The sequence below is a fragment of the Leptopilina heterotoma genome, unplaced genomic scaffold (genome assembly GCF_015476425.1).
Source record: "Leptopilina heterotoma isolate Lh14 unplaced genomic scaffold, ASM1547642v1 Lhet_101, whole genome shotgun sequence".
In the NCBI taxonomy this organism is placed as follows: Eukaryota; Metazoa; Arthropoda; class Insecta; order Hymenoptera; family Figitidae; genus Leptopilina; species Leptopilina heterotoma.
In genome coordinates, this window is record NW_025110815.1 from 471,115 (window position 1) to 496,205 (window position 25,091).

Genomic DNA, 25,091 nt, shown 5'->3' on the forward strand with positions numbered 1-25,091 from the left:
TTATATAAATATATTAAAAAAAAACTTAACTAATTTCAGAATTATTTACATTTTGAAAATTGTTGCAAAAATTTAAATTATTTAGAATTTCTAATGAAATTCATTCAAAATTGAAATTTTACAAAATTTAAAATTAAAATCTTTTCAAGTTTAAATCTATTTATGAAAATTGTAAACAAAACTATTTTTAAAAAAATAGGAAAAAAAGGGGAAAAAGGTGACAAATCGTTAAAAAAAAACGTGAAAAAGGGGATAAAATTGAAATAATGGGACAAAAGGGGACAAATCGTCGAAAAAAAAGGTGAAAAAGGTGACAAGTCGTCAAAAAAAGATGAAAAAGGGGATAAAATTGAAATAAGGGGACAAAAGGGGAAAAGGGGACCAACTGTGATGCCTGTTAATTTCCAATACGGTGAAGGAAACGTTTCTTTTTATTATTTAGTGTTTTCTATAAATAAATGTTTTCTTTTTAACAAGTGTCGTTCAATAATGAACACAACTGTTAAACTAAACAAGAAAACTGATAAAAAATAAGGAAACTTTTAATTTATATTATTTCTGTACGATAACATTATATGAAAATTCAAGATAATGAGTCGACTGGAGAATATAAAAACCCCAAGTCGTGCTGGTAAATATCAAACATTCTGCAAAGTACATCATTCCCTGAAAAGGTAAATTGTTAAAAATACTTAATTGATATGAAACATTAGTTTCGGACAAGTTTATCCCAAGAAAAAGAAAAAAAGAAAAAAGAAAATAATTTGTTCATCTCCATTATTTTTATTATAATTAAACTTGTGTACTATATATTTAATCGAATTGCCGATAAAAATACCCAATACAACATGAAATTAAGTGAAATTTGACAAAACTGTCACCAACTGTCACAAATGCATTGTTCCTATATTGAAAAATGTGGTGAGAATTAATGATCAGATGGCTCAATTGAAATTGATTTTACAGAAATAGAAATGACTGGTTACGGAGTTCTATTCATGTTGCTAGCAACAATCTTAATGGTTCTAGTGCCTAACGCAATGTCATATTGCGCTGAAACTGGTCGTCAATGTGACGGCGACCCAATTGTTTGCTGTCGAGGACATTGCGAAAGAGGAGCAGGACAACGTTGGGGCTTATGTCGGGACTAAATTTTTTTTTTTTTTTTGCCTACAATATTCGAAAGACAAGCATATTTCGGACCTTTTTCAGCTTTAAAATCACGGTCATCAACATTATAAATATTTGTTCAGTAATTCATTTTTCTGGGGCATAAAAATATTGTACTATGTCACAAAATCTTTTTATAAAACAAATGAATGAATGCTTAAAAGGAAGCATTGTGATAATATGTAAAGAAATTTTTATATGCAATTTTTTTTTATCTCAAAAATAAACTTTTTTAAAAACTAATGAATTCCCAAATTTTTGAAAACAGACCAATAATATTCATGGTATAGGTAAATCATTTGTGAGATGCTGCGGACGCTTCCAAATCTTTTTTTTCCAAACTCTGAATAATTTTATCCGAACATTTTCCTCATCTTAAGCACAAACTTTTAATTTTTAAATTTATTGGTACAAAAATCTCATAAAAATTAAGAAATTTTATTGACTTCTTCAAAATTATTTTTATCACTTCAATTCAAATATTATTATCAAGAATTTTTAACTAAAATTCTTCGATTATTTTTTTAAATTTTCGAAAAAGTTCTTTGACAATTTTCAAATCTATTTGTTTACAATTCAATTTTACGAAATTTCGATTATTCGTAAATTCTTCAATTAAATATATTATATAATTAGAAAATAAAAAATCCAAATAATTTCAACAAAAATTCAATTAAATTTTTCAAAAAAAATTAATTCTACAGAATTGTTAGTTAAAAGTATGAAAAATTCAGATTTTCAAAGATTTTAATTTGAAACATTTTCAAAATTCAATTATTTCTACAAATTCACGCTATAATCCTTTTAATATTCAATTATTATCTAAAACTAGCAAATGTTACGTGCGAAACGTGATATTCAATTTATTATTGTTATGCAAATTTTTTAAATAATTTCATAATCGAAATTTAAAAAATTCACTTATTAAGTACAAAATTAATTATTACTCTTCATATTTTCAAAAATTTTAATAAAATTTCACGAAAGAATTCAATTATTTTCTAAAATTTTAATAAATCCTTCTAAACAATTCAATTATTTTTTTAAATAGTAAAATCTTTACAAAAATCCAATGATTTTCAAAACAATTTTAATTAAATTCCTCCGAAGAATTCAATTTAAAAAAAAAATTTAACACATTTCGAAAAAATTCATTTTCTTTCTAAAATTTTAATAAATCCTTCGAAAAAATTCAATTATTTTTATAAATAGTAAAATTCTTCGCAAAAATTCAATTAATTTAATAAATAGTAAAATTCTTTGCAGGAATTCAATTATTTTCAAAACAATTTGAATTAAATTCCTCGGATGAATTCAAATATTTAAAAATATTTCCATAAATTTCAATTATTTCCTAAAATTTCAATAAATTCTTTGAAACAATTCAACTATATTTATAAATACTAAAATTTTTTACAGGAATTTAATTATTTTTAATTCAATTAAAATAAAATTACACGAGAAAATTTAATTATTTTCAAAAATTTCCATAAAATTCAATTTCAACAAGAATTTAAAATTCTCCAAAAATAATTCAATTATTCTCAAAAATATTTTTAAAAAATTCTATATAAAAATTAAATTACTTTCAATGCAATTTTAAAAACATATTCGTCAAAAAAATTGAAGGAATTCAGTTTTTTTTCAAAAAAAAAATAAATAAATAAAATTCTTCTGATAAATTCAATTATTATTTTGAATATGCTTGATTTTAATAAAAGTTTTTACAGAAATTTAATTATTTTCGAAACAACTTTAATTGAATTTCTCATAAGAATTTAAGTATTTTCAAATATATCTATAAAATTCTTCAAAACAATTCAAATATTTTTAAAATTTTAATAATACCGTCGAAACAATTCAATTATTTTTTAAAATAGTAAAATCTTTGCAAAAATTCAATTATTTTCAATAAATTTCGTAAAATTTTCAATTTCACGAAAGAATTAAATTTTTTAAAAATATTTTTAATAATATTTCACAAAAGAATTCAATTATTTTCTAAAATTTTAATAAATTCTTCAAAACAATTCAATTTTTTTATTTAAAAATTTTAATAAAATTCTTCATAATAATTTAATTATATATTTCTTAAAATTATAATAAATTCTTCGAAACATTTCAATTATTTTTATAAATAGTAAAATTCTTCGCAAGAATTCAATTATTTTCAATACAATTTAAATAAAATTCTTCTTCATAAAATTCAATTGCTTTCAAAATTTTCAATTAAAATTATTAAAAAGAAACTCCATTAATTTAAAAATTTTTAAAAGTTTAGTGAAAATAATTGGATTTTTCCGAAGAATTTTATAATTTATGAAAATAATTGAATTATTACGAAGAATTTTATAAAAAATTTGTAAATAATAGAATTCCTGTATAATTTTTATTATTTATGAAAATAATTAAATGTTTACCTAGAATTTAAAGAAAAAAGTTTTGAAAATGATTAAATTTTGGAGAATTTTATTAATTATAAAGATAATTGGAATTTTAAAGAGAATTAAAAAAAAATATTTTGTACATAAAATTTTATTAATTATGAGAATAATTGAATCCCTGTAAAAATTTATTATTTATGAATATAATTGAATCGCTGTAAAAAAATTTATTAATTATAAAAATAATAGAATTTCTTTAAAAGAATTTTATTTTTTATGAAAATAATTGAATTATGATGAAGAAATTTATAATAAAAATTGCAAATAATTGAATTATTGTGAAAAAATTTATTAAAAAAAACTTGTAAATAATTGAATTTCTGTGAAATTTCCATTAAATTTTAGAATTTTATTAGTTTTAAAATTAATTGAAATTTTGCAAGATTTTTATTAAAATTTTTGAAAATACATAATTGAATTTCGGAGAAGAATGTTATTAATTTGAAAGATAATTGAAATTTTTACGAGAATTTTTTTTAAATTCTTGAACATAATTGAATTTCTACGAAGAATTTTATTACTTTTCGAAAATAATTGAATTTCTTCAATCATTTTGAAATATTTAAGTAAAATTATTCATCAAATAATTTATTAGTTCTACTTAATAAAAATTCCTTAATTTTTTCCTGATTTCTCTGACTTTTCCCTGACCTGTGACAACCCTACTTATAGGTATCTTTCTAGAGAGCGCATCACATTTTAAAAAACTATTATCTTTTCCACAAAATCAATATATGATAATTATAATAATAAATTCAATTAATTAAAAATTGACGTTATCTTGTTAGAAAAATATTATTTTACATTATCAGATATAATAGTAAAATGTAGAAAAAATCTTTTTCCTTATGAACATATTATTATATGTTCATAAGGAAAATGTATAAATAATATTAAAAGTCAATCATTTTATCTCGACAATTCTAGACTAAAGGCCACAAAAATTTTCTAATATTTTTTTTATTATTTTCTCATCTACTTTTTGTCATTAATATTAAGAAGATAATGAGTCAAGTTGAGTATAAAAGCTCTTAGTGATGTTGAATTTCAATTTACTTAGAAAAACGTTCATCACTGTTTCTCAAATGTAAGTTGTATTTCAAACTATTATTGTTACCAATTTGATAATTTTTTCATTATTTCTGAATTCTGAAATTATATTCAAAAAAAAAGAATAATTACATACTAAATAAATATTTAAATACCTAATTATTTTTCCATAGGAATTTAAATATTTTAAATAATTTCAATATATTGAAATTTTAATTATATTTCTAAAAATTACAACTATAACTTTTTTAAATAAAAATTAAAAATTTTAAAAATAACAAAATAAAAAATTTTTTAATTTAAATTTTAGTTGAAAACACTTAAAAAAATTCAATTTTGGAGAAATTACAAATAATTGCAGAAATTCAATTATTTAAAAAAAAAGAAAATTCTTCTTATAAAATTCGACTATGTTCAAAATTTGAAAAAAATTCTCGTAAAAATCCCAATTATCTTTATAAATAACAAAATTCTTCTCCAAAATTCAATTATTTTCATAACAAAAAAAAAATTCTTGTCCTAATTTAAATTATTTTCAAAAATAAAATGCATTTTTCTAATTTTCAATATGTACTATTTTAATAAAATTTCTCAAAAAGAATTCAATTATTTAAAAAAAATTTTTAATAAAATTGTATGCAAACATTTAATTATTTTCATAAATAATAAAAATTTCACTGGAATTCAATAATAATTTTATTTTTATTTTTAGAATAATTAAAGAATTGAATTCTTTAGACGAATTTTAATAATATTTTTCGAGAATAATTGCATTTTTCAAAAAGGTAAATAATAGCACTTTTTAAAATTGCAGAAAAAAAGGAGAGAAAAATGGCAGCAATCTTACGAGCTTTATTCATGTTGCTAGCAACAATCTTAATGGTTCTAGTGCCCAATGCAATGTCATATTGCGCTGAGGTTGGTCGTCAGTGTGACGGCGACCCAATTGCTTGCTGTCGAGGACATTGCGAGCGACCTGAAGGACACCGTTGGGGCCTATGTCGAGACTAATTAATTTTAATTCCTCAATTCTTAAGTAAATGAAATGTTATTGAGAGCAGTACAATTCGAATAAAAAAAAACATAAGACAATTAAAATCTATATTAATAATCATTGTATTTCCTTTTAATTAAAAAATTAATCTTTTCAAAATCATTGAATTCTTTCAAAGAGTTTTATAAAAAAAATTTCAGAATAATTAAATTCTGTTGAAGAATTTCTTTGAATTTTTTTAAAATAATGAAATTTCTTGAATAATTTTAATTCAAAAATTTTGAAAATAAATGAATTAAAGAAAGAATTTTTTTTAACTTTTTCAAATTATCGTGTCTGTTAATTAATTATAATTAAATATTTGATTATTGAAATTTATTAAAATTGTATTGAAACTTATTGAATTCCTGAGAAGAATTTTATTATTTATAAAAAAACAATTTAAATCTTGCAATGAATTTTACTACTTATAAAAATAATTGAAATGATTCGATGGATTAATTAAAATTTTTAAAAATAATTGAATTCTTTCGAAAAATTTTATCAAAATTTTAAAATAAAATTGATTTGTTTTGAAGAATTTATTAAAATTTTAGAAACTAATTGAATTCTTTCGTGAAATATTATTAAAAATATTTTTAAAAAATTAAATTCTTTCGTAAAATTTTCAATTTCACGAAATTTATTGAAAATAATTGAATTTTTGCAAAGATTTTACTATTTAAAAAAAAATTGAATTGTTTCGACGGTTTTATTAAAATTTTAAAAATATTTGAATTGTTTTGAAGAATTTTATAGAAATATTTATTAAAATTAAGTATATTCAAAATAATTGAATTTATCATACAAATTTTATTATTTTTAAAAAAAAATTGAATTCCTTCAATTTTTTAGACGAATATATTTAAAAATTGCATTGAAAGTAATTTAATTTTCAAATAGAATTATTTAAAAATATTTTTGAGAATAATTGAATTATTTTGAAAGAATTTTAAATTCTTTATGAAATTGAATTTTATGGAAATTTTTGAAAATATTTGAATCCTTCCGAGGAATTCAATTAAAAGGGTTTTGAAAATAATTGAATTCCTGCAAAGAATTTTAATATTTGTATAAAAATAATTTGAATTCTTGCGAAGGATTTATTAAAATTTTAGAAAATAATTGAATTCTTTTGAAACATTTTATAACGAATTAAGAAAAAAATTAAATTCTTTCGCGAAATTTTATTGAAAATAATTGAATTGTTTAGAAGGATTATATTAAAATTTTAGAAAATATTTCAATTCTTTTGTGAAATTTTATTAAAATTTTTTAAAAAATAATTGATTTTTTGCAAAAAAATTTTACTATTTATAAAAATAATTGAATTATTCCGAAGAATGTTATTATTTATATAAAAATAATTGAATTCTTGTAACGAATATTTCGAATAATTATATAAATATTTAATTAATATTTTAATTAATTAACTAATTGTTCCATTAATATTTCAATTAATTAACTACAGTGGAACCTCGATTATCCGAACCTCTGTTATCCGAAACCTCTATTATCCGAACCGAAAATCATTTTATCCGAATTTCTATTATCCGAACTTTTTTTTGGCTATCCGAATTTTAAAATTTATTTTCTCTATTTATTTTATTACTTATGTTTGTTTATGCCAAAAAAGTCTTAAAAAAATCATATATTGTGTTTTATTAATATATTATTATAAATTAATATATATACTTATATATCTTTGAAAAATGTATTAAATTAAATATGTACATATAGTTCAACTGTCCAATTTTTTTACTTTAATTATGAAAAACATTAAAACCTCTATTATCCGAATTTTCGATTATCCGAATCAGGCCGTGCCTAGGTTAGTTCGGATAATCGAGGTTCCACTGTAATTGTTTTACTAAAATTTTTTAAAAATAATTGAATTTTTGTACAAAAAATTTACTATTTATAAAAATAATTGAATTTTTGTATGGAAAATTTACTATTTATAAAAATAATTGAATTTTTGTATGAAAAATTTAATATTTATCAAAATAAATTAATTTTTGTATAAAAAATTTACTATTTATCAAAATAATTGAATTTTTGTATAAAAAATTTACTATTCATAAAAATAATTGAAAGTAAAATAAAAATCGTTTCCCTTATTTATTTTTTTCGATAAACTATCGTATTGTTTTCCTAAACTGTTTTTGTCCAACTGTTTTTTAATTACATAAGAAAGGAAAAAAACAATAAAAATGTTTTTTCACTGCAAATATTTCTGTTTGTTTAATGAGACAGTCTCTTGACAGAAAGAAGGAAACTTATTTTTAATTTGTCACCGCAGTTTATTTTCAGTTATAGCGAAAAATAGCGACTTTAAAAATATATTTAAATTTAAATGTCATTTTTAATATTTTTTTTTCAATTGGCATAGAAAAAAAAATTTCGTAATTTTTGAATTCATAGCAAATTGAAAAAAATATCATTGTACTTTCGAAGTTCATGGCCATAATAAATGTTTAATCAATTGAAGAAACAAAAAAATGCAACATTATTATCTGTTTGTCAATACGTATAGTAGTAGATTAAAGCAACGTTTTATCTCTTTATTTATGACTTGAAGTTTATAAAAAATTCTATTTTTAATCTAATCATAAGTTCCTCACATAACAATGCAGATGATTTAAATGAATTTATGGAAGAGAGAAGAATTGTTTTTGTTTAAATTCAATTTCTTTCATGTAAATCTCGTAGAAATAAATTTTTTTTTAATTTAAAAAAAAACTCTCATGGAAATAAAAATTAGAAAAGCTTCGATGAGCTATCGTAGAAAAATTTAACGTTTCACTTACCCCGGCCTCTTTGATTATTCAAGTCACGAACAATATCGAACAGCTTTTCCGGATGAGAAGGAAATGATTCAATATTAACTTCCTCTCCCAGAGCCTGAATTCCATTAATGTCGAGGACCTTTCCGCAAGGATTCATTAAACACTTCAAAGAAAGTTTGTCCTGAAAGAAGATTTCAAATTATTTTCTCTCTAGGAAGTTTGGTTATTATAAATAAATAAATAAAATATTAAGTATTTTGCGAAAAACATTATTTTCCAATTAATAAAAAAACTCTATAAATAAAACTAGATAAGGTAAAAATTATTTTCTTTTACTTTATTCAGGATTGCCAAAGGGCGAGAAAATCAGAGAATTCAGAAAGAAAAGAATTAATCAGAGAAATTAGAGGAAAATCAGGAATTTTTATTAAAAGTACTGGAAAAAATTTAATTTTTAGAATTCTTAAGAAAATTCTGAATTTTTGTGTATTTTTTGTTTGCCTTATAAACTATGAAATTACCACGAATTCTGAAACAAAATGTACAATTATTTCTAGTTCAGACAATAATTTCTTTTGAAATAACTTTATTCTTGAACAACTATCATAAAATTATTATTTATAAAATTTTTAATCAATAATTTTACTTGAAAATTTTAAAAAGTAAATTTACTTGAAAATTTTTAAAATAATTGAATTAAATATAAGAGTTGCATTTACAATTTTCATAAATAATTTAATTTCAAAAGGTATGAATTTGAAATTTTAGAAAAATTTGAATTATTTACAATAAAATTTCTCGAAAGATTTCAATAATAATTCTTAAAATTTTTGATAAATTTCTTAGCAGAATTTCAATTACTTTCACTAAAATTTCTCAAACAAATTCAAATATTCTTAAAAATTTTTATAAATTTCTTTCCGTACCTAATTTCAATTATTTTGAATTATCCACATGAATTTAATTATTTTCAATAAAATTTCTCCAAAGAATTCAGTAATTCTTAAAATTTTTCATAAATTTTTGGTCTAAATTTTAATTATTATTTTAATATTCTTTAATAATTGAATATTCTTTGCAAAGAATTCAATTTTTTTCAATACAATTTTAAAAAAATATCTGAATTCAATTATTCTTAAAAATGTTAAAAAATTTCTTTGCAGAATTCCAATAGTTTTGAATTTCTAATATGAATTCAATTATATTTAATAAAATCGCTCCAAAGAATTTAACTTTTCTTAAAAATTTTCAAAAATTTAAAAATTTAAGAAATATTTTAGACAAAAATTTAGAAATTTAGACAAAAGTCTAAATTTCAATTATTATAATATTTTTTGTAGGAATTCAATTATTTTTAATTCAATTTTAAAAAAATATATGAATTCAATTATTCTTAAAAATGTTGATAAATTTATTTGCAGAATTCTAATTATTTAGAATTTTTCCCCTAAATTCAATCATTTTTAATAAAATTTCTCGAAAAATTCAATTATTCTCAAAAATTTTCATAAAGTTCTCGTCGAAATTTCAATTATTTTTAAAATTCTTTACAAGAATTCAATTATTTTCAATTCAATTTTTAAAAAAATATCTGAATTCAATTATTCTTAAAAATGTTGATAAATTTCTTTGCGAAATTTCAATTATTTTGAATATCTCGCATGAATTCAATTATTTTCAATAAAATTTTTCCAAAGAATTCAATTATTCTTAAAATTTTTCATAAATTTTTTGTCTAAATTTCAATTATTGTAATATTTTTTGTAGGAATTCAATTATTTTCAATAAAATTTTAATAAAATGTTTAAATTAAATTATTCTTAAAAATGTTAATAAATTTCTTTGCGGAATTTCAATTATTTTGATTTTTTTGCATGAATTCAATTATTTTCAATAAAATTTCTCAAAAGAATTCAATTATTCTTAAAATTTTTTATAAATTTACCTGTAGAATTTAAATTATTTTCAAATACTTTGCAAGAATATAATTATTTTCAATACAATTTTAATAAAATATCAAAATTAAATTATTCTTAAAAATTTTAATAAATTTCTTTGCAGAATTTCAATTATTTTTACTTTTAGAAAACGTGAAATTCAAATTAATTCAATTAGAAATTTTAAAGAACATAGAATTTTGAAAAATTTTGATTATTTAAATTTTTTTTAAATTAGTTTCTATTTTTTAAAATATATTTACTTAATTATTAAAAATAATGCATTTATATAGAAGAATTTTAGTTAAAATCTCTAAAAAAAATGGAATTTTAGAGAAATTACAAATAATATCAATTTTTATGAATAATTGAATTTTTGAAAAGGTTTCTAACTCAAATATTCGAAAATCTGAATTTTTCATACTTTTCATTATAGCAACTAATTTTTTTTTTTAATTTTAATTCCGATTCTATTGAAATTATTTGAAGTTTTTATTATCTAAAATATATTTAACTGAAGAATTTCCGAATAATCGAAATTTCACGTAAAATTAAATTGTTAACAAATGTATTTGAAAATTGTTAAAAAACTTTGTCAAAAACTATTAAAAATAATTTATTTAAAAAAGAATTTTAGTTAAAAATTCCAGAAAATAATAATTGAATTGAAATGATGAAATTAATTTTGAAGAAATTACAGTAAGAAAATTCTTATAAATAATTTAATTTTTTGGTTTGAAATCTTGATTCCTATGAAAAAATAATAATGATTAAATATTTATTTAAAAAAGAAGTTATTGATGTTTTGGAATAATTTCCAATTTTAGAAATTAGCAATTAAAGGTTTTCAAACTTTTTTTTCTTTTAGTCATTATTTTTAGAAACTGAATCAGAATATTCTTTAGAATTATGGAAAAAATAAAAATGGCTAGAAATCAGGGAAAAGTGAATTAAAAACAAAGTAAATTTTTGTGACAAAACCCTTAAAATTTACCTTATGCAACGGAGTAGAAGAGTCGTCTTCCTCTTCAGTTCCTGAAAAAATTAAAAATTTTAATTTCTCCTTTAAATAATTAAGTTGATTACTTTTTTTTAAAACACAATATATAATACAAACCATTGCCCTCGTGAATCCACTTTACAGATCGTTTTTTTCGATTGACATACATCGATTGTCCTTTGCTTTTCATATTCTTCACATCGCTCAATGAATTTGAAATTCTTCGGGCTAATTCTACTTGATCCTCGACCGTTGGATGAGAGGGAGCGTAGAAGTACGAAGAGGCGAACATTTTTTCTTGAAAAAAATATAATTAATAAATAAAAAGTATTATAAACGTTTAAAAAATATTTTCCATTAAAAAATCTAAACTCCAATTCCACATGAAGATTTTACACAAAAAAAAGAAAATAGAAAAGTTTATTAAACTTGACATTGAATTAATAATTAATAACATAAATTATTTTTATTTAAAGGATTTAAAAGAAATTTACTAAAATATAAATTACAAATGACGCGCTCTGAAGAAAGATAAAAGCAAATCACTTTATTTATTTTGAACATAAATGGGTTTCAATAAACCCTTTCGTACAAAAGTACTTTAAACTTGTGTTACTTTTACCTTAAACAAAAATTTCCATTAAACTGTTTAATTATTCTTGTTTAATTAAAACTAAAATCAGTTTTTATCAATTATTTTAGTAATTTATAAATTTAGAGTAAATCCTCTTTGTGTATTTTTCTTAATTTTCTTGTCAAAAATAATGAACACAAACTAAAATTTTTTGACATTTTTTTTCTTAAGAGCGCGTCACGGATGTTGAACCGAAAACAAAAATAAACTTTCGATTAATTGTGTGGAACAGAATAAAATTATTGTCGATGTCTAGAATTGCATGTAACGATGTTAATTAACCAGACATATACTTTAGAAGTAATATGAAAGTACATGGAATGTTACGAAAAAGCGAAATTCTAGTATTAATATTGTGTTGTGTTTATTCCTAGTAAATGTGTATCAATTAATTTTCATTTCTCTCTATTTGGTATTTTTATATCAAAAATTAATAAGTATTAAAACCACTATTTTCTAATTAAAAGAGTTAATCTCTCAAAAAAAAAAAAAAAAAAATTACAAAAAATATACGCATGCAAAAATGTTTTAATTACATATTAAAGAAAACTGTTTCTAAAAATTAATATAAATTCCTTAAGTGGAGTACTTAAATTTTCCGGATAAAATTAAGCTTCACCTTCTGAAACAAAAATTCGACACAACCATTTTCCTTGAAGCTAAACAATATTTCTCGTGATGTGAAAAATATTTTCAAAGAAAAAATGAAAAAAAAAATGAATTACAAATGATGATAATAATGAAACTAGAAAAAGAAATAAAGTGATTTTATGAACTTACTATTTTTAACGTGCGTCTTTTCATTTCCATCTGTAGCTGGAGTGAGCAATTTTTGTAAATTTATTGGAGTCCTCTCTCCGCTTTCCTAGAATTAAACAAAAAAAAAATGTTTCCATCAGTAAAAATTGTAATTGTAAATAGACAAATAATTTCAGTTATATTTTTCATGTAAAAGATGTTTTCTCTTTTTTTACTTTTCTAATATTATTTTTAACATTTTTGAATAAAGTGGTTATTCCTATTTACAAACGTGTCAAAATAATCCCTCAAAATTGACATGTAATCCAAAAATAATAAGGAAAGTATTTTTTACTGCAATATTTTATCTTACTTTTTGAGTATAAAAAGCGAAAAAAATATTACAGTTCATCACAAAATTGTAAACGTTTTTCAATATCTTGTTTCTTCTCACTTCAAATAAAGGTAAATAACTTATATTATATCTAAATTTTCTATTTAGCGAATTTACTTGTGACGCGCTCCCAAAAAAGGTACAAAAAAACGAATTTAACGTTCGTGTTCAATTTCTTTTAATTAAAACTTTCTGTTTAATTATTTACTACTAAAATCAGTTTTCATTAAATTTTTTAGGTAATAAAGACTTGAAGATAAATAATTTTTAACTATAATTGATTTTCTTTCTGTATTTTTACTTCAAAAATTATAAACACAAAATTTCTTACTATTTTTGTACCTTTTTTAGGAGCAAAGAAAGTTTAGAAAATATTTGTTGAATCAATTTTTGTAAAACAGAATTTCTAGTTGTTCAAAGTTTCAAAATATTGGAATAATTATTTCACTTGTGAATTTCCATCTGTTGAAAGCTTTCATTTAAATACGAATTAATATTGGCAATTGTCCAAACTATAATTTCTGGCATAAGATTTGTAGTGTGAATTTAAAAGAAAAAATTACGTATTTTATTAAATAGAAATTCGATGAAATAAAAATAAAAACAAAATGTCTTAACAAATAAATTTTTCTCTATTATAAACTTTATTCTTTAATAAAATATTATTTATAGGTGATTCTTCACTATCAGTTAATAATATTTTTAAGCAATATTATAAACGAAAAAAATTTCTTTTTTTAAACAAAAGTTACGATTTAATTCAAAATGGCTCAAAAATGAACTTTTCTCGATTCTTCACACAGAAATCATAAAAAATTATTTGAAAACAATTTCATTAAAATTTTTTTTTGACAATAAAATTCTTTCAAGAACTTTAATTAAAAATATAATTATTAAATTCTAATGAACAAATTATATCAAAATTCTTGTAAATAATTCAATTCTTTCAAAGAATTTTAATAAACATTTTTAAGAGCAATTGCATTTTATGAGGAATTTATTTAAAAATTCATTTTAAAATTTTTGAGAAGAAATTTACTAAATTTCTTTTAAATAATTGAATTCTTGCGCAAAATTTTATAAAACATTTGAATAGATGGAAAAATTTTCATTAAAATTTTTTGAATTGTTTCTCCAAAATGTTATTACAATTTTTTAGAATAATAACAAAAACGCATTTAATATTCAATTATTACTTAAAATTTTAACTTTAAATAATTGAATTATTTTAGGAAATTTTATTTAAATAGTAGATATTGAATATAATTCATTTTCTAAAAATTTTTGAAAATAATTAAATTGTCGTGAAGAATTTTATTACAATTTTTAATACTAATTAAATTTTTGCAAAGAACTTAATTAATTTTTTTAAAAAATAATTTCCCGCAGGAAAACTTGAAAAAATGGCCGCATTGAGAGTTTCATTAATTTTGTTAGCAACGTTTTTGATGATTATTGCACCCAGTGCATTGGGACAGCCATCACGGTGTATTCGAAACGGTGGTCGGTGCCAATGGACCGGAGCTTGGGGCAATTGTTGTTCAACATTTTGTTATCAACAAGAAGGATGGACCGAAGGCTACTGTCGTGACCGCGACCAACCACCAACACTTCCTCCTTCTGAAGCTTAAATAACAATTTTACCACTTTTCTTTACAACAAACGAAACATTCGATGTAATTAAATTACTTGCGATGTTTCTTATATCAAGAATAATTGGTGTACATTTAAAAAAAAATGTCATTCAATAAATGGCCATAAAAACGCATCCATTATTTTTATTACTCTTCCATCTACAATTTTTTCCTCTCTAAAAAAATTCTAAAATTCCTGCAAATAAAATAATTACAGACTTCGCGCTCGATAATTAATTTTAAAAAAGTTGCAAAAAATAGCTATTAAACTAAAAAAAAGTAGTAAAAAGTAGCTATCGAAAAATTAAACTTGACCACAAAAAAAAACTCGTTTTAGAAACTTCACAAAACTGACAAAAATTCCATTCTATTTTTTATTTTCCTGACTTTTTCCTAATTTTCATCAAAAATATTTACTTCTTTCTTATCCTGCTAATAAATTTTATTCCCGAAAAGAATTTTATTATTCATGAATGAATTTAAATATTTATAAAAATAATTTAATTCTTGCGAAGAATTTACTAAAAATTTTTAATTAATTCATTTCTTTCGACTAATTCTATGCAAATTCTAATTTAAATAATTGAATTACGGAGAAATTTTTATTATTCATGAAAAGAATTGAATTCTTACGAAGATTTTTACAAAAAAAATTTTAAATAATTGAATTCTGTTTGGAAATTTTATGAAAATAGTTGATATGGAAAATCATTAAATTGCGAAAAGTTTTGAAAAATAATTAAATTTTACAAAGAATTGTATTAAAATTTTTGACAATAATTCAAAGTCTGTGTGGTATTTTAGTAAATTTTTTTTTTTTGAAAATAACTGAATTTTGCATAATTTTATTATTTGTCGAAATAATTGAATTCTTGAAGAGAATTTTATTAAAATCTAAAAGAATAATTGAATTAATTCAAAAAAATTTAATTAAAATTGTATTTAAAATAACTAATTTCTTTCGAACAATTTTATTAAAATATTTGAAACTAATTGAATTCCTTTGAAAAATTCCAATATTTTTGTAAACAATTAAATTCTTTCAAAGAATTTAAAAAAAATATTCTTTTTATAAATAATTAATTTTTTGGAGGAATTGAAATTAAATTTTTAAGAGTGATTATATTTTTTGAGCAATTCTTGTAAAATTGTATTAAAAATAATTAAAATCCTGCAATGAATTTTATTATTTATGAAAATAATTGAATAGCTGCTAAGAATTCTATTAAAATTTTCAAAAATAATTGAATTCCTGAGAAGAATTTTCTTATATTTATGAAAATAATTGAACTCTTGCTAACGAATTTATTAGAATGTTTTAAAATAATTGAATTTCTAAGAATAAATTTATTACTTTTAAAAATAATTGAATTCTTGTGTTGAATATCGTTATTTATGAAAATAATTGAATTTTGCAAAGAATTTTATTAAAATCTAAAAGAATAATTGAATTATTTCAAAAAAATTAAATTAAAATTGTATTTAAAATAATTAATTTCTTTCGAACAATTTTATTTAAATATTTGAAAACAATTGAATTCTTTTAAAGAATTTTTAAAAAATATTCTTTTTTTAAATAATTGATATTTTGGAGGAATTGAAATTAAATTCTTAAGAATAATTACATTTTTTGAGCAATTCCTGTAAAATTTTATTAAAAATAATTGAAATCCTATACGATGAATTTTGTTATTTATGAAAATAATTGAATAGTTGTTAAGAATTCTATTAAAATTTTCAAAAATAATTGAATTCCTGAGAAAAATTTTATTATATTTATGAAAATAATTGAATTATTGCGACAAATTTTATTAAAATGTTTTTAAAAAAATTGAATTTCTGTGAAAAATTTTGTTATTTTTGAAAATAATTGAATTTCTTCATAAGAATTTTATAAACATTGTTTTAAATAATTAATTGTTTCGAAATATAGTAAATATTATGAAAATTTTATTTTAAATAATTTAATTTCTTGTAGAAAACTTTATTTGTGAAAATAATGGAATTTTTCGATTAATTAATTTAAAATAGTATTAAAAATAATTGAAATTTTTCAATGAGTTTTATTAATTGTGAAAATAATTGAATTCTTGTTTAGAATTTTATCAAAAAATTTTTTTAAATAATTGTATTTCCAAGAAAAATGTTATTATTAGTGAAAGTAATTGAATTATTGTGAAGAATTATATAAAAAGTTTGTTAAATAATTGATTTTTTCAAAATTTTTTTGAAAATGCGATTCAAAATTAATTGAATTTATGTGGAAATTTTATTATTTATGGAAAAATTGAATTTTTGATGAATTTCAACATTTTTTTTTAATAATTGAATTTTTTTGCAAAATTTTATGAAAATACTAGATATTGAAAATAATTGAATTTCGACAATTTTTTGCAAATAATTGAATCTTTTCAAAGAATTTGATTATAATTTTTGAGAATAGTTTTTTTTATTTCTAGTATTAGCGAATTTAAAGTAGTGAAGTAGATGAGTGCGAAGCCTGTAATTAATGTTTATATAATATATGTAAATGAAAAAAACTTACCATATCGAAGTGAAGTATTTTAGAAGTGAGTTTTTCGAGAAAATTTCGTTTCGCTGGATCGTGTCTGTCGGAGGGTTTAAATCCCCTTGTGCGAACTACAACATTGTCTGCTGAGACACTTTTTTGTAGAAAACTGCTGCTCTCCTGGGATTTGTAATTCAGACGTTTGTAATCTGCATCTTTATTTACAGTCGATGTGTAATTGTAAGATGAATTACTCAAAATATTCCGTCTTGTATTACTGGGACTGTGAAAAAGACAAAAATAAAATTAAATAAAACAGACGTTTATAAAGGAACAATAACACGTGTTTATAATATATCTATCGGTCTCTCTAAAATTAGTTCCTCCGCACTGGGTCAATGGGAAATTCTATTCAAATTCACAATATTAACAATTTGAAAAATCAAAAACCCTTATTGTCAAAAATAAATATTTTTTCGAATTAATTGAATTTTAAAAAGAGTTGCGTTTACAATGTTCACAAATAGATAAACTTCAAAAGGTTTTAGTTTTTAAAATTTTAGAAAATTTCAGTTTTTAATCTCATCGCAGAATTTTAATTATTTGTAATAATTAAAATAATCGAATTCTTCAATGAACGTTTTTAAAAATCGTATGCAAATTCGTCGAAAGAATTCAATCATTTAAAAAATGGATAAAATTTTCTATCAGAATTCAATTTTAAAAAACATTTAATTTGTTAATAAATTATTTTTTTGTATTAAAATAGTTTAATTCTCATGGAATTTTTTAATAAAAATTAATTTAAAAATGAATTTCAGTTAAAATTTTTGGTAGAAATCTCAATTCCTATTTTTTTTATATTATTTAATAATTGATTAAATATTTTATTTAAAAAAGAAGTTGATTTTCCAATTACAGAAATTCGTAAATAAATGTAATGGACTCTTTTTTGAGTATCTAATAATTTTTAGAGTGAATCGGAATATTCTGTATGATTAGGGAAAAAATGAAAATTTTGTCTGGAAATCAGGGAAAAATTAAATTAAATTTCTGTCGCAACCCTGCTAATGAATAAGTGACTATTCTGTCAAATTAAGTGAAAATTAATGGGTATTTCAATAATATATTCTTCTCATGAAGGAAGTATTTGCAATAAATTGAATACGCTTTCCTTGTGGAAAATGTAAATAACTGAATGAAATAGTTGCCAGCTATGTGAGAATTAAGTAAGAGAAAATGAGAATTTTTGGAAAAAGGACTTTAACAATGATTGATAAGAGATTATGTGCATTGGTTGCTATTCAAGAGGCCAATTAATTCCGTGTTGCGGTATTGGCATCGGTACAACCAAGTTCTATGTAAAAGAATCGCTAAATTTATCTGTTGTAACGTAATACGTATAGCAACCGCACTCAGTTTCAACGGACCACAGAGACTCGATGAGAAAATCGAGATCAGAATATTGCAAATCCTCAATTTCCATTCTTTTTATAAAAAAAAAATTCCCCTCTATACGAGTTTTCAGTAAAAATGCATTTATGGTTTATCGCTGATAAATATTGCTCTATTCGTCAGAAGACTTTCATTGCTTGTCATACGCAATATATTTTTTCTTCTTTCTTTCTGTCTTTCCTTCTCGAAATGTACTTTCAAACCTGAAATTTTAGATTTTATACATGAAAAATTTTGCAAACCAATTTTAATAAATATTGAAATTATAAAACGTGAATTCTACTTTATATTTAAATTTTAAAACTCGATGGAAGTAGTTTCTTTCTACAATGAAAAAAAAATTAATTTTAGAAAAACTTCAACTATCCAAAAATAATAATGACTGCAGCGTCAAATTTAATTAAAAGCAGCTGCTGACTGAAAAAAATTTACTAGAACTTCTAGAGTGTGAAAAATTAAAGCCAATAACAAAATAAAAAATAATAATGTCATTATTTGTATTTTATTTATTTAAAAAACCTTTTCAAGAAACTATGAAATTCGATTCCAATTGAAATTTAATAACATTGAAATTAATTAAAATCGAACTTGAATAAAATTAAATTTAATTAAAATTCAAGTTGAATAAAATTAAAATTTAATTAAAATTGAAATAAATATTTAATTTTACGAGTCCTTGTCATTCAGCAGCTGCGACCTCTACTTGAAAATAACAATCTCATTTATCTGAAAAAGCAGGGCGTCAAAATGCGTATTTAACATTCTCAAAAATTCGAAGAAAAAATCAGAAGAACAAAATTAGTAAATTAGTTTTTAAAATACATCTTCGATCTGCAGCTATAAATATAAATTGTATAGTTAAAGAAAAAACTTTTAAATTCACGCCTGACGATTTAATTCTCAGCATTAAATCAACTTTTGAAAACTCCGCATTTGTAATCAGAAAGAAATCAATCACTTGTATTATTTTTAGCAATTCTTCTTTCCCTTATTTTTCAATTTACAAAAAAAAACAAAAATCCACTTTCAATTCAGTATTTTGAGTCAATATTTTACGATAAAAATTATTTAATAGTTTTTCAATTTTCAAAAAACAAAAATCCACTTTCAATTCGGTATTTTGAGTCAATATTTTACGGTAAAAATTATTTAATAGTTTTTCAATTTTCGAAAAACAAAAATCCACTTTCGATTTCGTATTTTGAATCAATATTCTACAATAAAAATTATTAATTAGTTTTTCAATTTTCAAAAAACAAAAATCCAGTTTCAATTCAGTATTTTGAGTCAATATTCTACAATAAAAATTATTAATTAGTTTTTCAATTTTCAAAAAACAAAAATCCACTTTCGATTTCGTATTTTGAATCAATATTTTAAGATAAAAATTATTAATTAGTAATGAGTTTAATTAAACGTCTTTCATGAATTAATATTCGATAACAGAACATCAAGGGGATTTCCCATGGAAAATAAACAGAAAATGAAACGAAAACAACGTGTTGAGAATAAGAAGAAGAAAGAGACGAAGGAGAAGAAGAAGAAACAGGTGAATGATGCTGCATTTTTAAAACGTCGCAAAAAGCACGCAGTCATTCTAGTTTCGAACTTGAATTTTCGAAATTCACGGAGATTTCATCGTGAGCAGCGAGAGGGATATAAATAAAAAGCCTCATAAAATAATGTTGAAGGTTGCGTTTTGATTGCGCGTTTTGCGAACTAAAATCATAAGCAAAGTAAAAGAGTTTACTTATCGAACGACGTCTTCCTCATCGTGAATGAAGTTGACGAGATGCTACTTTTTTTTTATGGGCCTTTTATTTTCTCCTCTTTTTTTTCGTTTCTCTTAGATTTACGTAACTCCGTGAAAGCGAGTCGTCGAAGTTGAGCTTAAAAGCTTTGTAACGCGCACACGTCTCTCACTCGCCACGAGCGAAAACATAAACCTCTTCTTCTTCCCAACCACGATTTACATCTTGCAAAATATATTCTTGCACCTCACATTAGCGTGAGGAGAGATATATAGATAGATATAGACAACAAGTTTGCCCAGCCGGGGAAAATTCAATCTAATCATCAATATACTTCAATAGAATAGCAGAAATAGAAATAAGGAACTAACTTTTTTTTTCAATCCAACTTTCGATTCGATTTTATCGACAGGACAATGAGAGAATGTGAAAAAAAATCAACAACAAAAATTTAATAACGAAAAAACTTTAATTTAATAACGAAAACTGTACTAAATATTTTACCATCATATTCTGACTCACTAATAATTTTTACTAAATTAGTAATTTACTAAATAGTTGTGTAATATTAACAAAATAAGAGAAAAAAAAATACATACAAGCGCTGCATATGCGAATGAACGTAAAATGTCGAAAGCTCCACCGGAAGTCAAATTTTTAAACAAACAATAAATAAAAGAATCAACTTTTCTCTCTTGCTTTTCTCAATTACACGTGGAATGAGAAATCGAAGAAGAAAATTGAAATTTTCTCTACTTATTTAGAAAACACCGAACTTTTCTTTCTTTCCAGTCAAAAAGCACGATTTTTACACTGAAAATTGATAAATTACGATACCGGATTGAGCTTTGTATTCATGCCTAAGCGACGCTTACAACTTCTCGACTGCTTGATCCGTTCACGGTAAAAATAGACCACCAGAAAGCGACACCTTATAGAATCGGTCGTCAGTCTTTCATGGGTGGCTTTTAGATCGAAAAAAAAAGAAAAAAAGAAGAAAAGAGCAAATTTTCTTTCTTTTCCCCCCACCTTGGGTCTCATGTTCCGATTGGACCAGGAAATGAAAGATATATTTAATTAAACTCATTTACTTTCATTTGAAAGCAAATTTTTCATTTTTCATTTTCGATTTTTTTTCAAATCACAAGCAGAAATTTCATTTTACAAAAAATATTCGGTTAAAAAATAATTTAGATCAAATTTTCAAAGTTAATTCATCAAAATTTACGGTTATTTGCAAATAATTTTCTGATTTGACTTTAGATTTCAAATTTGATATTAATTTTCTCGTTTTTATCAATAAAAATAATTTTTTCAAACAATTTGCAAAGAAAAATTGTAAATTCGAATGAAAAGAAATTAATGCAATGCAATTGTTATTATTAATACTGTAATTTACCTGAATATTGAAATTATCCTTCCATTTATCAAAGGAAACGTCTTGAAGTTGAGTAAAAAAAGTCCAAGGTTTCAAAGACAATTGTGTAGAGCTTGTGTTTTTTTTTTATCAAGAGTCGATTTTTCATTAATTTCTCCCAAAAATATAAGGCGTTGACCTCTTTCAATTAATCCTTTCCAAAAGTCTCTTCGTTGAGATGAGGCTCTTCAACTCCAAAGACGTCATCCATCAATAAAATACATCTATAAAATAATCATTATTAATTTTCCACAGGAATTAAGATATTCAAAAAATTCAAATTCAAACCTTTTAAAATTCAACAGCTTATATCTAATAATTCAAGATGACCGAATGATAAAATTATTATTTTATATCATAAGAATATTGTTACTGTAACTTCTTCCAAATTATTTCTATCATTTAAATTTAATTATTATTTTAACGAGTTTTTAACTAGAATTCTTCTTTGAATCAATTATTTTTAATAATTTTTGACAAAGTTATTTGAGAACTTTCGATTCCATTTGTTTACAACTCAATTTTAATTGAAATTTCGATTATTCGAAAATTCTCCAATTAAATATATATTAGAAAATAAAACCTTCAAATAATTTCAACAAAAATTCGATTAAGTTTTTCAAAAAAATTATTTCTACCGAATTGTTATAGTTAAAAGAAAAATTCAGATTTTCAAAGATTTTAGTTTGAAATTGAAACATTTTCAAAATTCAATTATTTCTAAAAATTCATGCTATAAAGCATTTAATATTCGATTATAATCTAAAATTTTAACTAAAATTCATTTTTAAATCAATATTTATTTGAAAATACTATTAGAATTCAATTATTTGAATACAAAAATAAATAATTTATTAAGTAATTGAATATTTCTTTAATTTTAAATCTTAGAAAGAACTTTATCAAAATTTTTGTAAATAATTGAATTTTTTGAAGAATTTTAATAAAATTTTTTTTAAATAATTACATTGTTCGAGGAATTCTATTAAAACTGTATTAAAAATAATTAAAATTCTCCGATGAGTTTTATTTTTTATGAAAATAATTAAATTCCTAAAAAGAATTTTATTATTTATAAGAATAATTGAATTATTGCGAAGAAATTTTTTTAAACTTTTGTAAATAATTGAATTTCTGTGATATTGTTTGAGCAAAAAATATTTAAGCAAAATTTTGTTGACATTTTTTTTTTTAATAAATAATTGATTTCAGTAAGGAAATTTGATTAAAATAGTAGATATTAAAAATCATTGAATTGAGGAAAATTTTTGAAAATAATTAGAATTTTGCCAAGAATTTAATTTTTTATAAAGTTAATTGAAATTTTGACGAGAATTTAAAAAAAAATTTTTAATATAATTGAATTTTTGAGAAGAAATTTGTTACTTTTGAAAATAATTGAATTTCTGCAATCATTTCCAACTTCTCAAAAATTTAATTTTTTTAAAAGTGTTTTTGACTAAAATTCTTCTATAAATCCATTATTTTAAATAATTAATTAAATATATATTAAAAAATTGAATTAATTTCACAAGAATTTGAATTATCCAAATTTTTCAAAATTCTAACTTCTTTAACATTTCTAATTAAATTCATCCTTGAAAATTCAAATTTTCTCTAAAAGTGAAAATAATAAAAATTCTGGAATTAAATTTATCAATATTTTTAAGAATAATTCAATTCTGCTATTTTATTAAAATTGTATTGAAAATAATTGAGTTCTTGCAAAGTATTTAAAAAGAATTTAAATTCTGCAAGAAAATTTATAAAGAATTGAATTCATGCAAAAAATTCAAATTAATAGAAAATCTGCAAAGTTTATCAACGTTTCCAAGAATAATTAAATTCAGATATTTTATTAAAATCATATTGAAAGTAATTAAATTCTTGCAAAGAATTTTAAAATAATTAAAATTTCGACAGGAAAGTTATAAAAAATTTTTGGGAATAATTTAATTCTTTTGAAAAATTTTATTGAATATATAATTGAAATTCTGCTAAGAAATTTATTAAAATTTTTTAAAGAATTATTGAATTCTTTCGAGAAATTTTATTGAAAACAAAAATTCATGCTTATAGTTGAATGAATTTTTTTAATTTACAATAAAATTTCTATTTATTCAAAATTAATATTTTCTATAATTTCAAATTGGAATCTTTTGAAGTTGATCTATTTGCGAAAATTGTAAACGCAACTCTTTTAAAATTTAATTAATTTCGAAATATTTAAGTAAATTTATTCATTTAATAATTTATAAGTAATAATTTTGTGATAGTTCTTCAAAAATTAAGTTATTTAAAAAGAAATTATTGTCAGAAGTAGAAAAAATTAAATGTTTTGTTTTAGAATTCGTGGTAATTTCTAAGTTTATAAGACAAACAAAAAATTCAGAATTTTCTCATGAATTCTAAAAATTTAATTTTTTTTATTACTTTCAATAAACATTCCTGACTTTTCCCTGTATTCTCTGACTTCCCTGACACGTGACAACCCTGATTAACATAATAATTCGTTTGTTTCTTACCTTTCTTGAAAGCGGTTCACAATTTTCAATTGTTTTGGAAATTAATTTTCTGGAAAATTTACATTTTAACTTTAAATTTATTAAGGCCAAGGTTCGGAAGTCCTGGCAACCAATTTGTCCCTTTCCACACAACTGCAAGTTTATCTTGAAGTGATTTCATTTTTAAACTTCTAATTAACATCATTTTCGTTTAGAATATCTGAAAGGAAATTTTAATTAATACTTTCAATATGATTTCCACTAATAATTTCGATTTGTAATATGAAATATCTCACCTGCAAGTAAATGGCATTGAATAAGAGGGAATTATGAAGAAAGCGAGAAGCAAATAAAACATCTGGAAAATAAATTTAGAAAATTTGAAAATAAAACAAAATCACTTTAATTATATGCACATTGAGAAAAAACAAGGACAAAATCTCGAAAAATTTTAGATTGTGATTATATTGTTTGTAGTAAAAATACAGAAAGAGAGTCAATTATTACTGAAAATTATTCATCATTATGAAGTCTTTATTGCTGGAAAAATATTCAATAAAAACTGATTTAGAAGTTAAATCTACTTTTCGCACTTTGTGGTTTAAAGGAATTGATTCTTAATAAAAGAAACA

General features: G+C 21.3%; 2 protein-coding genes across 5 annotated transcripts in view; one reads left to right on the forward strand and one right to left on the reverse strand.

Moving 5' to 3' along the window:
• The window catches only part of LOC122500312 (GATA zinc finger domain-containing protein 14), a 45,481-nt gene extending 24,058 nt beyond the window's left edge, over positions 1 to 21,423 (reverse strand). Inside the window, exons 1-6 of one of the 4 annotated variants that reach the window (XM_043609211.1) lie at positions 21,376 to 21,423; positions 17,369 to 17,615; positions 12,838 to 12,922; positions 11,541 to 11,723; positions 11,418 to 11,458; positions 8,508 to 8,667 (exon numbers count right to left, since the gene is read on the reverse strand). In XM_043609211.1, the coding sequence (XP_043465146.1) occupies positions 8,508 to 8,667; positions 11,418 to 11,458; positions 11,541 to 11,723; positions 12,838 to 12,922; positions 17,369 to 17,371 (472 nt within the window). In that variant the 5' untranslated portion in view covers positions 17,372 to 17,615; positions 21,376 to 21,423. The other 3 variants (XM_043609204.1, XM_043609187.1, XM_043609197.1) reach the window with 3 other exon arrangements.
• Positions 13,211 to 14,957, forward strand: LOC122500409 (antimicrobial peptide 1-like). Its single transcript, XM_043609329.1, has 2 exons — positions 13,211 to 13,260; positions 14,579 to 14,957. Exon 2 carries the CDS (start codon positions 14,593 to 14,595, stop codon positions 14,818 to 14,820), a length of 228 nt encoding a protein of 75 aa, XP_043465264.1. The 5' UTR covers positions 13,211 to 13,260; positions 14,579 to 14,592; the 3' UTR covers positions 14,821 to 14,957.
• Positions 21,424 to 25,091: the final 3,668 nt, after the last annotated feature.

Bases quoted from the DNA above. Each gene is read 5' to 3' on its own strand.
- LOC122500409 (XM_043609329.1), top strand. From the start codon at position 14,593: ATGGCCGCATTGAGAGTTTCATTAATTTTGTTAGCAACGTTTTTGATG.